This window comes from Protopterus annectens, chromosome 11.part0 (assembly GCF_019279795.1).
Source record: "Protopterus annectens isolate FY-2018-M chromosome 11.part0, PAN1.0, whole genome shotgun sequence".
In the NCBI taxonomy this organism is placed as follows: Eukaryota; Metazoa; Chordata; order Ceratodontiformes; family Protopteridae; genus Protopterus; species Protopterus annectens.
The window spans coordinates 657,467,728-657,484,653 of record NC_056745.1 but is presented as its reverse complement, the minus strand read 5'-3'; the positions used below and the strand labels follow the sequence as shown (position 1 = coordinate 657,484,653).

Genomic DNA, 16,926 nt, shown 5'->3' with positions numbered 1-16,926 from the left:
CCAAAGCAATGGATGAGAGTAAAATGCTGTGTATTGCCTACCTTCACCTGGCCAAATCATTCAACACAATACGCAACTCAAGCATTGCAGAAAAACTTATCAAATTAGGTATAAACCTCCATGTCCCCACTGGTTAGCCAGCTGCATACCCTGCAACTGCCCAGATTATCACAGAATATTCAGATTTTTGCCTCATATTTTTGCTCTTTTCCTCATAAAATTTGTAGTTTTCTAGCAAATCAGTGAGGACTGAAGTCACTAAATAATGACATATGTTTGAGTTTCAGACTTCATATCATTCAGAAAATGTGTGCTAACACAAATCCTGCTACTCTAACAATTTTCTAAGTTTATAAGAGAAATATTTAAACTATGTCCCTATTTTGGGACCTTTGTCCCCCACCCATTTTTTAGTCTTGAAAGGTATCACCAACAGGGTCAAAGATAGGATGCAAAAAGTTAGGATACAGGAGTCTTCTTCTACAAAAATGAGAGCCAATAGCAGAGGTCCTCAAGGCTCACTGCTGGGGCTGCCTTTCTGGCATCTACTTCTCTGAAATCAAGGCCAGCATCAAGGGGCCTCCGGCTGACCAAATTTGTAAATGATTGCAAACTAGGCACAGTCATAACTCATGTCAGAGTCACAGTCTAAAACTTACTGCCAAGAAATGCATAATAGCATCCTTCAGGAAGATGAGTATCCCTGAAAACAGCACACTGATAATGCATCCCTAAGAGGAGACAGAGTAGTCAGGTTTTGGGAATGCTTTGTAGACAGTAACCGGGCCATTGACTATCATGTGTCTACAGTAGTACGGAAATCATTCCATGTTGTGCAGCTTCTATACAAAGGCATGACATCCAGGTCCAAGGATGTCATTTTCTGGTGCACTTGGCCCTCATAAGACCAATCACTGAGTACACTTCCCCTTTTAGTATGCACCTAATCAGGCATATGCAACAACTAGAAAGTCCACAGAAGTTCCTCAAAAAAAAAATACAGGATATAAAAAACATGTCCTATGCAATCTGCCTCAAAGCCCTATCCCTGTACTTGGTATCCTGCAGACTGCCGAGAGGAGATCTTAACCTAGCCTACAAATTATCCTCTGATCCCACAATGATGGATCTGTTGCACATCTCCAAAACAAATAGCATTAGGATTACCTGATATAATGGAGGTATCAGCATTTTGCAAGTATCTTTCTTTTCTTGTTTGCACACTACTTTGAAATAGGTGATTAATAGTTTAACAACCTCAGAAAGCTTTTCTAAGCTTTTCTAAGCCTATCTATGGCTTCCCAAATGTATCTAGTCTTACGAGGGCCAAGTGCACTAGAAACTGACATCCTTGGACCTAGATGTCATACCTTTGCTAAGATACTACTCAACGCCAGGTGTTTAAATCTCAAAATGCACGTGCTCGAAGCACTCCTCCGTATGGAAAACGTTGACATTTGTGCAGTAACTGAAACCTGGTTCAAGGCTCCAGAGAGCACCCCAGCACTACCGGGCTACAACTCATACCACAAGTTTCGGCCACAGAACATGGGCCAAAACACAAAAGGAGGGGGTGTATCCATATTCATCAAGGATACCTACACCTCCAGGTTAGTGGCGCAGCATGATACCTCTGAGATCATCCATGTGCAACTAACATCGGGCAAATCTGCAATGCAAATTGTGGCCTGCTATAGATCATCCTCCATGACACAAGACCACCACTCCACTTTTCTGGAGGCACTGGAAAACATGAAGGTCCTACTGAACACCCTGATATTGGGCGATTTCAATTACCCTACTATTATCTGGGAAAACTACTCGAGTACAAACTCCCAGCACCAGCGCTTCCTGGAATTCAGCAACTCAAATGCCCTGGATCAGCTGGTAAACTCCCCTATGAGAGGTGAAAATATATTGGACCTGGTCATCGCCAACATGATCGACAGGTGTTCCACACCAGAGGTCAACCCGTCACTGGTTAGTTCAGACCATAAACTAATCACTTTGGATGTCCACACCCCACCACCACCCCCAACTAAGGAAACCACAGTAAAAAAACTTTTCTAAAGCAAACTTCACCTTACTTAAGACACAGGTGGTAAGTTTCACAGCCCCCACGCTAAAGGATAATGCTGACCAAGATGCAGAAACCTTTACAAATGCACTCGATGAGCACCTACAAGGATACATGGATCATGCCATCCCTAGCAAAACCAAGACTTACTCCTCTAAGAGAAGGAAACCAGTTCGGTGGATCCCTGCCATAAACAGGCTATACAATAGAAGGAGGAAACTAGTTCAGAAAAAAAGCAAATCCCAAGAAGGAAAGACATCCCTGATCAGTATCAGTAAGAAACTAAGGTCCCTCATAAAATTATCCAAGGCTAACTTCGAAAGAAAAATAGCCAAGGATTTAAAACATAACCACAAAGCCTGGGAGGTGGGAGGGTGGCGTAATGGTTAAAGTGTTTACCTTAGAAACACAAGGTGGCAGGGTTTGATTCTCACAGGGGGTAATTGGCTAGGCTTAAAATGGTCTATGAGGGCTGTTAGCCTAGTAATAATCTATTATTTATTTATTTCTTTAGCTATGTTAAGAATCTAAGTGGCAACTCACAGATATGCACTGAACTAGTGCAAAATAGCACAAAATATACTGAACCTGCTGATATTATCAACATCCTGGCAGATAGATTCAGTGCAAACTTCACCCCCCTCTCACCCCCAAAAGGGACAACAACAATACCGGAAAAGTGTAGTGTCCCAAAAATCACAGACGCACAGGTGAAAACAGCCCTTTCAAAAGCCAGAAACACAGCGTCAATGGGGCCAGATGGTGTCCCAGGCTGCATCTTGCATGAACTACAGAACAAACTAACCCCCTCCCAAACACGCTGTTCAACCTCAGCCTCTCCACAGGCTACATGCCTATAGAATGGCACACAGCAACTGTTATTCCTCTCCACAAAGGAGGGGCCACAACTGACCCTGGTAACTATTCCCCCATAAGCCTGACTAGCCTGGTCTGCAAGGCTATGGAGCGCATCATAATGGAACTCATTAACAAAGACATTGGGAACCTCCAAACACTTGACCCGACTCAGTTCTGCTTTGTTAAGGGCAGATCATGCCTACTAAATCTGCTTGACTTCTTTGAGACAGTCACTAAGGCCATAGACGAGGGAAAGGTGGTTCACACAGTCTACCTTGACCTCGCCAAGGCTTTTGACACCATTCCCCACTCGGGTATTACAGAAAAACTCACCAGCCTGAACATAAATCCCTACGTCACGAGATGGGTTGCCAACTGTACAGGAATCTCTGATGGTCAGCCCTAAGTCAGATTCATTCTTGACTTCTGGATGCCATAGTGGGAAGGTAATGTAGAACCTCACTGGTTTCCTCATACTGGATAACTTGTTTGTCTTATAAAATTGTGCTTGTGTTATCCTCTGGGGGTTTTGGTAACATTTTTCCTTTGACTGACAATGAAGGCTTAGACATTGATTTTGAATGGAAAATTCATTATGTGGGTGTTGGTTCATTTAAACCAATAACATAAATATACCAGTAGGCGTGACCTCATTGTCGACTTCTAATTGGTCTATGTTTTGTGTAAAGGACTTCTTCACTTTTTACTCTTTGATCTGAGGAAGGATTTTTCCAAATGCGCTTATCTTTTATGTTTTTATTAAATATAGGGTTTTAACTGGCCAAGTCTTGATGGTATTCTTGGCTTTTATACTCATGTTTGCTCGAGATGTAAGTAATCCAGGACTTGAAGAAATCCCCATTTCAGTTCTGTGGCCTGCAAGGTTCCAAGGTAGGTAAAGGAATTGTATTCCTGTTTTTTTCTCCCTTGGCCATGCATACTTTATAATACACCTGTATACATGCATAACACATCATTGCTTAGTGTATCTACAAATACCATCATGACTTCTATTATTTTCACTCAGCCTCCATTTGACAGCAGTCTAGAAGTAGAAAAGCAAAGACACCCCCCCACTCTGAGAACAGAGAAATTTTCTTGTCCTATTTCTGAACAGTAGCTACTGAGATGGCAGTTGCAAAGCTGGCCAGCACCTCAGTTCACTGAGACCTTGCCAGATGATGTCATGACATATGACCTGCTGTTGCTATATTTACAATACAGTTACTATATAAATATTACTCACCTGAATGGATGGCCTGAAACAGGTCCACAACTTTCTGACATGCTTGACTTACCTTGCTAGAATAAACAAAACCAAGGACTGCGATAGCCAACTGCAGCAGGAAAATCATGGTAAGGCTTATTGAGAACTGCAAAACAACAAAATGAAATCATGATGAGTGAATGAGGTCTTACTAAAAACTCTCAGAATTAATAGTAACATGATTTGCAGAAGACAGTAGGCTTTGCACTAGCTAACATCTTACTTCCTGATACATTTCTTCTTGTGCTATGTCAGTAACTCAGTAGTGCTTTTATTTACTATACTGTCAGCTTATGTTTGGTGTTGGACTTTAGTTACTTAATAAAGATAGTTAAATGTTTTTTGATGACTGTCTTCACTGAGGAGGTTCCTGTGCTCTGCTGGGGAAAAAAAAAAAAAAAAACATTAGTGATACTTGGCATTGTGTAGGTGAGCAATTGTGTGGATGCAAAAATAGTGCATCTCTGTTGTACCACAGAATGTATTCGCTCCACAGAGGAAGGCTGGAAAAATAAAGCATAGGTACAGATGTACTGCTGTGCAGGTCTGTGCAAATCATTTGCTAAAAATGAAAACTCCAAGATGCTGGGCAATAGGTTTAACCAGCAAGACAAGATATTTGAGATATATATATATATATATATATATATATATATATATAGATATAGATATATAGATATATAGATATATATATAGATATATACACACACATCTCTCTCTCTCTCTCTATATATATATATATATATGTATATATGTATATATGTATATTTATATGTATATATACTTACATTTTTTAGGAAGAATGGACAGAAATTATTTAGCACTCTCCAGAGGAGAAAGACAGGGGCACATTTATAAATCAATTGAAACTACTGAGTGGGAATTGCTGTGAAATTTGAATGGTGTTTATATAGTTCTGTAATTTTGTATCATCACATTTGCACCTTGGTACAATAATCTGTTGTAATTCAGACCTGTTACATACTAGAATACTAGGGATAGTGCTGTTTATCAAGTTTCCTGATGTGCTTGTGAAATGTAATTATGATGGGTACAGAAGGTGGAGCTATGTCCATGCAGATTAGGTAGTGCACCAAGCACACGGTTGTATTTCACCAAGTCATTCTAGTATATTCTGGAGCCTATGCTCATCACACATAGAGTGTGCCAACAAAAGCAGATTTAAGTGGCCTGTCTCCCATCACAAGCAACACTTAAATGGAGTGAGGCCTTCTCACACATGGTATACAGGGGTCTGCTAATTATCTTGTGGTTCCCCTACATTATCAACTTTCCCCAGTCCTATAAATGTATGGCATTTTCCTTGCTTAATTGATGGGATCCTCTAATTATGAGTATAGTACATACACTGTGTATGTGATCTTCTGCCCCCTCATCTGATCACTCCAATGATATTACATTGTTTGATTACAAACTCTTGATGGGTAAGCACTCACTCCAAACAATCCAGTCCCACATTAGTGCAATTCACAGAACTGTATTCCCCCTTCATCATCCAAGAAGAGTAATAGCTTCCATCTTAGCACAGGATGTATAGTGAGACAGCAGCTGACACAGGCTTCATCATCCCACCAAAATACACACAGCCGTAGATGATCTCTCACTAATCATGAGCATGCCATGTGCATTCACTCATGTCACTGCCAGGTGGCAGCTAAATGTGTTGGCAAGATGAAGCTTGTGCCAGCCCCTTAGCTTGATGTATGGCCAGTACAGAGTGTGGGGGTTATCAGTGTGTAGTAAGCAGAGGTAGTTTGACTGCACTTCCAATGAATTTTGTGGTTGCCATTCTAGTATATGGGGAACTAGACCATCTGGGATGTATTGAAAGCATTTTCATGGAACGAGCAACAGTTGGCCTTGGGGACCTTTAGAAGATCAGCTGGAGCTGTTGACATGTAATGTTTTATTGACATTAGGACATATAAGAGAGGAGTATTAAACTACTAAGTTTTCTATAGAAACTGTGCTGTGGATTGTGGAGTAAACATCCATCGCAGTAAACCAAGCAGATGTGAACTTGAGTATGTTCTGTGTGTCTGCATCATACATTGCTATAAATCCATCTGAAAATGATCATTGTGAATGCCACACTTAGCAGTGTCATGGGATGCCTTCATATGTGATTTGTAATGTTTGTGATAGTTGTAGGGAAGGGTGTGCCAATACAGCTTGGAAAGAACACTGCATCCTTACCACTAGCAACAGATTTTGTTTGTGTAAAAGTACCTTTTAACATGGTAGAGCACTGATGTATGTGGACCCACTTCAAGCCTAGCCTGGAAGTACTGTCTGGTTAAGTGTGTCACTCAGAGTCCTACAGGAATCAAATGGAAGCTACTGGAAATCAAACTCAGGAATGCTGCTGGATATAGGCATATCAGCCACAGCCTTATACTTCTGTCAATAAATAAAACACTCATAATCTTAAATCCTGTAGAATACAGAAACTACAGCAAAAACAGGATGAAAGAATCATGCTCACTGAAATGACTATAATTCAGCATTTTCATCTTATTCAATAAAAGACTTCAAAAGAGTAAACCATTTGCCAGAGCCAAAACATTTTAATCACTTGATTCAAACCATTATATCTTTAGCATCCACCAGACCTATAGAAACAATGAAATCACACTTTTAAAGCTTTCCATTTTAAAATGTATTTTATATTAGGCTCCCAGTAAAAGTACTTGAAGAAAGCTGGCAGCAATAGTTGCTGCCAAGGTGTGCAGCCAAGACCTTTTGCCAGGAGTGCATATCACAGTCATACACAATGCCAAATAAATGTAGTAAATCAGTATATACAGAAGGACTGACCCATACCCACTGTTTAGATTAGCAATGAGGACCTAGCAATCAACCAAAATATCCTAACAGATCACCTGAGCAGAGGTCTGACTGCTGGACACAAATGCATACTAAACACATGTATATTCCTGGAGATAATAAACAGATATGGAACAGCAAAGCTGGGTCTGCTCACAGCAGAGGGGAATCATCAGCTCCTTCACTTATGCTCCCTTCACCCCTGTAATGAAGCCAGGACAAGCAGCACATTCTTCATAAAGTGGCACTTGGGCCTCATCAATGCCTTTCTGCCTTTTTCACTGAACAAAAAGGGTCCTAGCAAAAACAAACAATGACATGGAAAAACTCATTCTCATAGCTACTTCTGCCCAAAGCATGTCTGTGTGTGTTTTTCACTAGCTTCTCTGGGATGAATCATTGGTCCTACCTCCACAAGTAGACCTGCTGACTCAGTAGGGAGAGCATTCATCTAACTTTCATAATACTGAGACTCAAGGCTTGGAAATTCAAAACAGTACCCCAGAGCAACCTGCTTTACCAGCAGGTGGTAGATATCATAGGTGAAGTTAAAAGGCCAAATGTTTAAAAATTTCTACATAACTAGGGAAAATGGAAAATAATTCTTGGTTCAATGTCACTGCCAAGGAACTGAGCTGGCCTCACCAAGCATTACACTCATTCTGCATTATTTGTCTGAATTGTTTTTCAAAAGGTTGACATACAGTTCCTTTGGGATTCACTGTTCAGCAATTCCACAGCTAAGCTGTTCCTCAAAGTAAACAAAGTACTTTAGGCCTCCTTGGGACCTGTTCTTTCATCCTGTGACCTGAACATCATAACAGATAAGATGATTTTACTACCTTTTGAGCTGGCTAGATCTGCTAGCTTAAAAGCCCTCTCTCAGAAAATTATTTTTGTGTTGGCCATAAACTCAACTAAAAGGATGTCAGAGTTTCAGGCTTAAATGTGTAAGGAATCATACACTGTTTATCAGAAGGATATAGTTTCTCCAAATTATAACACTTTGTTTATGCCTAAGTTTGTGCAGCACAAAGAGGAAGCCATTTTATATGCCTGCTTTGACAAACAGAGGCAACTAAGATATAATAACAGAGCCAATTAATTTAAGCAAACAGGTCTGCTCTTCAATTTCTTTATACCAAGAAAACAGAGGAGGCCAAAAGTCAAAAAATCCTCTCTAAATGGCTAGTGAACTCCATCTTATTCTCTAATGGAAAATCACTGGAAGGCAAGGTCAGGGCTGCTGATACCAGGCTAGTTGTTACTGCACTGGCTTTTTTTGAAGAAAATTTCAATAAAAGGCATCAGTGAGAAAGCCAGACAGTTTTTCATTCATGCATTTTCCAAACACTACAAGCTGGACATCTATTCTCGGAACAGGGCAGGCTTTGCAGCTGCAGTGCTAAAGGGAATACTGTAGTGTCCTTTATCAGTCCAAGGTCATGCTCTCCAAATATCACAAGGTACTCTCTGACATTATGGAACAGGACAGCAGCAGTAATTCTTACAAAGACGATACTACAGCTGTGCAAGGAATTCAGTATAACAGTGGATATCTCATTAGAAATATCACTGCTGCAATACTAGCTCCCACCATCCTGTCCCTCGCAATTGTTAGGCTCTCCTCTTGATTCCCTGATACCTTTCAGGTGAAGATAGCTCAGACTAGGTGTGAATGTGGATCCTCCTTCTATGGATACCATTTCGGGTGTATGGTAGTGCTTAATTGCATGTGATGTTTCTGGGTCATCCTGCCTTGGGGTATTGGTGAAAATTTCCTTCTGTGTGGTGACCATTACTCTTTCTTTCTCCTCACCCTGCAGTAGGGGACAGGTATTGTTGTTGTTGGCTCCATTACCAAAAATGAAGAGAAGATGGTGAGGGTCATCCTCTTGTTTGCAACTGAATTACAGCTGACATTCTGAGTGGGGAGATAATCAGGGGAGGTGACATCTGAACTGCTTTGGAATTCTGGTCAGCATGGACATTTGACTGTTGCAAGAAATCACATATTATAGAAGAGAACTGCACCACCGATACCTTTAATTCAACATCCACTACAATGAGAAGTTACACAATGGTACTTTTATAGCTTCTCAATAAAGAGGAATCAGATTATCCAATTACAGTTTTCTAGAGAAGACAGCTGGTAGAACAGATTGTTGATGTGCAACTACATCTGATATTTGATTGCTATAGCAGCATTATTTTTTTCTAGAACAAGAAGTATCTGTTTATGCTGAATACATTTTTGAAGTAGAGATTACTTGTTTTCCCCTTTTTTCAGGCTCAGAGCCTAGGAAACAGCCAAGCTGATGATTAATAGAAGCTGGTAGAGAAGGCGGGGGGGGGGGGGGGTGTTGGGCAGGTTGTTCAGGTAGAAGTTTGCCTGTATGACTAAGGGAAAGACAGGTGAGGTGAGGTAAGGGAAAGGTGAGGACAATATAGGACTTCATGGGCTTGGAAAGCACCAGTAGTTTGCATGAAAGATATTTGTAGCTGTAAGTTGTTATCTGAAACATCTGAAGTTTATGTAAATTAGGTAGCTTCTTTATGGCTTGATATATTCATGCTGTATAATCAAGTTTATAAAAATTAATAATGCATTCTTCAATTATGCAGTTGTTTGATTGTTTTATTGTCTGAATTGCTATTTAAATTAGTGTTATTTTTTGCCTTTTAATTGTGTTTTTTTAAGTCCATGACACCGTAATGCTGGACAAGTACAAGTTCCATGCAGTGGTGGTTTAGATGGGATTTTTCTTTCTTTTAACTGCAGTTGGATTATAGTCAGACTTATACCTTGTTTAAACTTTTTATTTCCCAAGTATCTATTTGACAGTGAGTACAGACAAGACAGTGATCATGGAACCCAATGGGGAAATCAGAAGAAGCTTAAAACTGAGATAGAAAAAAAATTGTGGAACAGTTTAACAGCTTTGAGTATCTGGGAGGGGTGGCTGCATGAAACTGAAGTCTGAGGAGGTCAAATCTAGAATCAGGGGGCTACAGTCAACTAGCACTAGTGGGTGACAGAAGAATGCCAAAGAAGCTGAAAACAGAGATGTGACCAGTACTTCTGCATGGCAAATACATAACTCTCACCCTCCTCAGTGGGCAGTCTGCTGGTACAGGTAGCACTTCTGAGAATATTACCTACACTACCTAGCACCCCCACTCCATGATCTCTCTGGCCTAGTTTGCTAATAACATATCTTAGCACAAAAATTTGGGCAAAGCATAAAACAATGGGTGAACAAAGGCCAACAAATAGGGCAGATTTTAAGTACTGCTCAAATTTTGAAAGTTGCTAGAATAACAGGATTTGTGTTAGCATGCATTTTTTTCTGAAACTCAGATGTATGCCATTATTTACTGACTTCATTCCTCTAGGTTTCCAGGATTAAATGATCACATCTCCTTAAAACCTCATTTGAAGCTGAGAGCTAGTGTAATATGAAATATAAAAGCTTATTCTATATATTATATATTGTTAACAAACTTTAATCAAATTATTTAATTCATACAGTCTTGTTTGTAATTATGTCTGTTGTTATGTTTTTTGTGTTTGTTAGATAATAATAGAGTTTTCATGTAGTATGTATTTTTAATTATATTCATGTTTTATTAATGTAATGAATATTTCTTTAAGGAATTAATGGAATCATTGAATAATTGGTTGAATTAGGACTGCTGTAGGGTGTGTGGATGTGTATTTAAGTGTGAATGAACAGTTGTTACATAGACTCTGATGATACCAGGTTGGCTGGTGAAAGCGCTCAGTCTGTTTTGTTTCGCTCTGGAATAAAAGAATTTCATCTTCGTGGTTTGGTGTCCCTACTTCCTTGAGTTTGCTGTGGTGGAATTAAGTCAAGATTTGTGGTTTTGGATCCTGGTTTTGGTTTCCTTGTCGTGTTTTTCGTGTATGCCATTATTTACTGACTTCATTCCTCACTGATTTGTATATAGGTTCATAGGTTTATAGTTATATACAAGGCTAATGATCACCAAGGCCTTTATAAGCCTTGCTATGCAATCCAAACGAATTGTGTCCCCAGATATCACGGACATTTGTTAAGAGGAGGTATGTTAGCTAGGAAGTTTGTAGACATTGTGTGCATATGTGTGTGTGTGTGTGTATGTGTGTGTGTGTGTGGGGAGGTTACTTTGGGCAGTCTTAATTTTGATTTACATATTCAGTTATTTACTTAGTAATGTCATGACAACTAAAACACACTTTTACATTTATCCAGTTGATGGAAAATAGCATGCACTAATAAAATATATGCAGTTGTTAGGCTTATCTGTTTACCTCCAAAGTCTTTGTGATCTCTCCCACTTTTTATAAACCATTTGATTATATGTAGAAAATCACACCCAAGCTGAAATCCTCCTGTGACAGAACACAATTAGAATACAAAGTTTTAAGTAGAGGAAAATCCATCTTCTCATTATGTACACTAACTATGGTTATTATAACAACATAATGCATACTCTCTTTGATATCCAATCAGCATGCATAGTTCCTCACTTAATGAAAAATTTTCAGCCCAATAAAACATTATCGCAATAACCCATGCCTGGGTGTGGGTAATGCTGGATTTACCCATGGTTGGCGTGGTTTGGTCACGAGGGCGAAGCCTGAGTGGCCAAACAAAGCCAACCGTGGGTAAATTCAGCATTACCCACACCCAGAAGTGGGTTATTGCTATTATACAATGACATTATTTAAGAAAAAAGATATAATAGTCCATGAGAAGGACAAATGTACCATTGATCAATGAAATTGCTCCACCCAGTGATTACAGTGTCTTACGTATAGAGAGAGACACAAAGTTATAAAATGAAGGTGTTGTGGAAGAATGATAACCCGACAGTTCCAATAGTAGTAGGAGCAACAGGTCTTATAAAAAATAATTTACAGTCGTATTTATATATGCTACAAATTCATGTAACTTCATATGAATTGCAGGAGTCAGCTCTGGGCACACAGTAAGTGCTGTGAAGGGCACTTCTGGCTAACATCAAAGACTGAAACAATAATAATTTCACAACCTTTAATCATACTTTGACATAGGAATGGAGTTCATTCCCATCATGGTATTAGAAACCCAAAAATCTTGGAGAAGTTAAACTGACGTTAGTCCTTCATATGCTACATGTACCTGCCTTTCCTTTTAATAATATCATTTCATGTCTTACTAAGCCTAATTCTGAATACCAGTTTCACTGTAATTTGGTCTCTACATTTTCCCTTGGCAGGACTATTAAGTCCCTTGGTGACTGAGTTTCCAATTAGAAAAACTTTCTTCTCTGCCCCTGCACTGGCTGCCTGTCATCTCCTTCACACCCTGTTCTCATGTCACTATCCATCCTGTGTTAGCAGTTGTCAATTTTAAATGCGATTATACTTTCATCTACTGCTTCATGTAATATGGTATCAAAAGCTCCAGCTATTGTAACTAGAGGTTTGCAGTCAAATGACATAATCACACTTCCAAAAAATGTAATATGATAAGTAATGCAAGAGATGTTATGTACAGTATTTTGTTTATAGTCAAGAAGGGATAGAAGAAAGGATTGCATTCACATGTACATTTTAACTAACAATTCCTTTAGGGGAATCATTAGTTGGATAGGTTTGTGTGACATACCATGGAAATTAAGTAAATTACATTGGACATGGTAGGCACATTATAATCAAGCTTTAAGGCTCTATAAATACGCTTGTATTTTTTTATTGTTTTTAAGCTATGATCGTTAACTCTCTGTTTCTGCCCATTAGTACTCTTCCAGAAACAACCACCACTTCAGGGCATTAACTGCTCATTTAATTTATTTATTTGTTAAACAGGTAGGTGGACTGGTCCACAGACCTTTTTCAGTCATAACCCCAATGATTCAGCCTGTCATGACAAATGTTTACATTTTCAACAGAGTTATACAAGAAGTAAGGAGCGGTCTGAATAACAACAGCATCATGGAAAGTGAGAACATGTTAAGTAAATAATAATAATAATAATAATAATAATAATTAGAATAGTTAGGAGCACATTTAAAGAATAGCATTATGAAAATGAACATTTGAATAAAACTGCAATGTATTAAGAGAGTACAACCAATTATCAGTGCCCAGCTGAAGTATAACTAAAGATAGAATGAAACTCGATTTAATGCAGCTGCACTTCTTATTTTGCAGTCAGTAGCATATGATATTACCCAAGCATGATAGCTTACTTTTATAGAAGCACTGGAAGTACCAGATAGTAATGACCTTAACATGAACCTTTGGGATAGATTACTAGTGATTATTACATGGTTCCCCAAATGGTTTTATTTGCAATTGCCTGTTAACAGTTTTGGCTATGCAGCCATTTCATTTTTCAGGGTTTATGTAAAATTTCATGTTGGTTATCTAAAAAACTCATCAAAGACATGGCTGACCTAATGGTCAAGATCTTTTTCTCACAGATCAAGGGTCTTGTGTTTGATCTTAATTTCTGTTCAGGGTATGTATGGAATTTGTATGTACTCCCCATGTCTGTGTGAAGTTCCTCCCACCTCCTCTTGGGTCCCTCCCAAAATCAAGGTGAGTGTTTGCTGTGGTGAATGAGTATGTAAAAGGTGGCACCCCAAGGATGGAAGGGCCCAGCTTCTATTCCAGTCTTCCCAGTTGAACTTGACATGTCTGGACAGCAGCAACTGAGACTCTAGGTGGTGCCTATCAGGGAAAGAGCCATGCAGGACAAATCTCTTTATGTATTAACTGTAGTGCAGTGTCCTCAGATAGGAAAACATGGTCAAAAGGCTGTGCTGTAAGGGCTGGCCACATAGTGGCATAAAATTATCTCTAGATGATATGGCCACGTTGACTAATGTCAGCAAAAAAGGAGCATGGATATTTACTAGTGTTGTGGGTTGAGGACCCAGGCAGCTATGACCTATGCCAGAGACCAGTGCTAACAGTGAAAGGGAGCAGCATGTCCTCATTGGCCTGTCCCAGCCCAAAATAAAGCCTAGCATCCCATGATCAGTAAGCTACTGGCCAGCTGGTGTCCAAATGTCCAGACTGGCTTACCTGTGATGTTCTATTAAGTGAAAGTTGAATGTAAATATAAGCAACCTTTAAACAATTAATTAGTGATAGATTCACTGAAGATAATTGTTATTGACAGGCTGCTTGGAAGTAGTTGACGTGATGGTAAGAAAGAGATCCATAGCCTACTTCTCAGGAGCAGGGAGATTAGAAATGGTGTGGGAATCATGGTAAAATAGAGGTTTGTGAAGACAGTAAAAGAAATCATCAGAATGAATGACAGACTCACAACAGTCTAACTCTAATGTAAAGACTAGAGCACAATGCACGATCCCAGGATAAAAGGGCATTCAGGCATCAGATAAAGGAGCTCCACAATAACTTAGGGAAAATGATAATGTCTTGATAAAGTTTTGATAATGAGTGGCCTGAATGCTACTATAAGGATTTCCTGCGTCAACATCTGCCTGACAACTGGCTTAATTACAACCAATACATGTTCCCTAAGACAGAGAGCCATAAAATTACAATTGTAAACTTCATTTTAGTCAGAATGAGTCATTGGGGGTCAAATCTGAGATTACAAAGTCTTGCCTTGTGAAAAGGTCAGCCCTACAACATAAATAACTGGGTCTACAATTTGATGCAAGCACTAGTAAGCAAGGGCACTAAGATTAACAAAGACTAGGATGAAGAAATGGCATTTAGCTGGAGTAAAAGCCAGTAGTCCATAGAAATATTCATGACCCTTGCATCTCAGGAAGGAAATAAAATAGGTGGAGCAGACGAGGAATGGAAGTATCTCAAAACAGCATGAAGATGACACAAGAAGTCTGCAGTTGAGCAAAGTGTGGAAATAAGATACATAATAGGTTCATAGTTTCATAGGTAAGTACTAGAAAATCAGTCTGCAGACCATTATAAGCCTAGCCAAAAACCCTATTTAAAAGCTACCTCTAGCCTCAAAGAGGTAAAGATAAGATAAACCAGGGAAGAATTTGAGGCTGCCAGTTCAATTATCTATGTTTACTTTAAAGGTGACAAGGGAGCTACTCCGCTTGCCATGCAGTGGAACTTTCTCGCAGATATGAGGGATATGTTGGGATATGAATCTATCCTGCCAATGTGTCTTATTTATCAGCTGATGAAGACTTAGTTCCTTGAACTGAGTATTTGATGTACCACTAGTTCTGTGAAGAAACAGGAAGTCAAATAGGGTAGGATCTTTCATGGTTCAAAAGGTTAAACGCATATCTTCACAGAGGAGTCTGTAAGGGACTGAGTACAGAGAAAGGGCTGCCACTCTCCCCTGATAACTAAGATTTTTGATGCCACTGATCTTTTTAGTTATGAATCTCTGAGGTCTCATGAGTTGTGTGATATGTTTTAGACAAATACATGCCAAAAGGTGCATTATATTTAATACTGATGAGTCTGAGAAGATAGATGTATAGGGTAATTATCTGGATCCACTGGAGATGCCTTTGGAAATTAGATGGGTCAGATAAAAGGCTTTTTGAACTACTGTAGAGACATGATGTTCAAATGATAAGGAATTATCAGCAAGAGTGCCTAGATCTCTGACAACAGTGTCTGACTGCAAGGTTGCATCTCCTATATGTTAATAGAAACTGTTTGTTTATCAAAATGAAATATTTTAATTTTTTGACATTTAATTTAAGACCATGGTCTTTGTGTCAACTGTTAACATGCTCTGATCAATGTTGGACCAACTGTGGGTCATTTGAGCATTTTTTAAATGAAGAGCCATGTGTCTGAGAGCAATAAACTGAAATTTTACTGTGGCCATTTGTTATTTTACTTTCGCCCCAATATAAAGTCACAAAAGTTAACAAATATAGGCTATCATCTGGGGGAAGGTGTGAAAAGAAGCATGCTATAATATTTATGTAACAGCAGCAAGTTGATTTATAATACCTTGGCCCATTTATTCATTCACTTTCATCCCATTCTAGGATTAGATGTGTACACAGACGTCTCTCTGTTTTTTGAGAAGAAGGCTTTCATCTGAAAGCAGAGGTCAGGCATGTGTACTAGTGTGAGCAACAAGAAGAAGTATATTACTGTGGCCATTATTTCTTCCACATTCATCTCAAGAATCAAAGCTGTACATTTAAAGGGGATATCCATTGGATGTAGGCATCAGGAGGAATAATAAATATGCAAGTGTAACAGCAGCAATTTTTAAACTGGAATGATGGCATACCTGATGCACATACCTTTTAGACTTGTATGCACTAAAGTATATGAAAATAAAGTTGCGTATTTGTACGTATACCTAAAATAACCAGCTAAGTGTATCCTGCAGCTGAGAATCAAGACATATTATTCTGAGATAGTTGCTGTAGTACTTCAACTGGTTATAGAGTTATAGCCTGTATTGCTAAGTAGCACTATAAATTGATATTATACAGCTATTCGATGCATTATATTTTTTACCATTCATCTTCCAACAGACATGCTCATTTTCAATTTTTGTATGTATCTGAATCATATCTGCATGTGCATGTATAAATGTATATATATATATATATATATATATATATATATATATATATATATATATATATATGTGTGTGTGTGTGTGTGTGTGTGGTATGTATACACACACACACACACACACACACACACACACACACACACACACACACACACACACACACACACACACACACACACACACACACACTCACATACATGCGCATGTATACTTTCTGCTGAAGTCTTTATGAAAGGTGTTGCAAGCTGAAAATGCTTAACTGGATTTGTATTTTTATTTTTATTTTTACTTATTAAAGTGGTTATTTTCTGCATCTT

General features: G+C 38.8%; 1 protein-coding gene across 1 annotated transcript in view; it reads right to left on the bottom strand.

Annotated features, from left to right (window-relative positions):
• Nucleotides 1-16,926, bottom strand: part of LOC122815534 (tetraspanin-33-like) — a 429,437-nt gene that overhangs the window by 275,157 nt on the left and 137,354 nt on the right. The window contains exon 4 of the mRNA XM_044088100.1: nucleotides 4,234-4,308. Coding sequence (XP_043944035.1) covers nucleotides 4,234-4,308 — 75 coding nt within the window. The remainder of the gene's footprint in view (nucleotides 1-4,233; nucleotides 4,309-16,926) is intronic.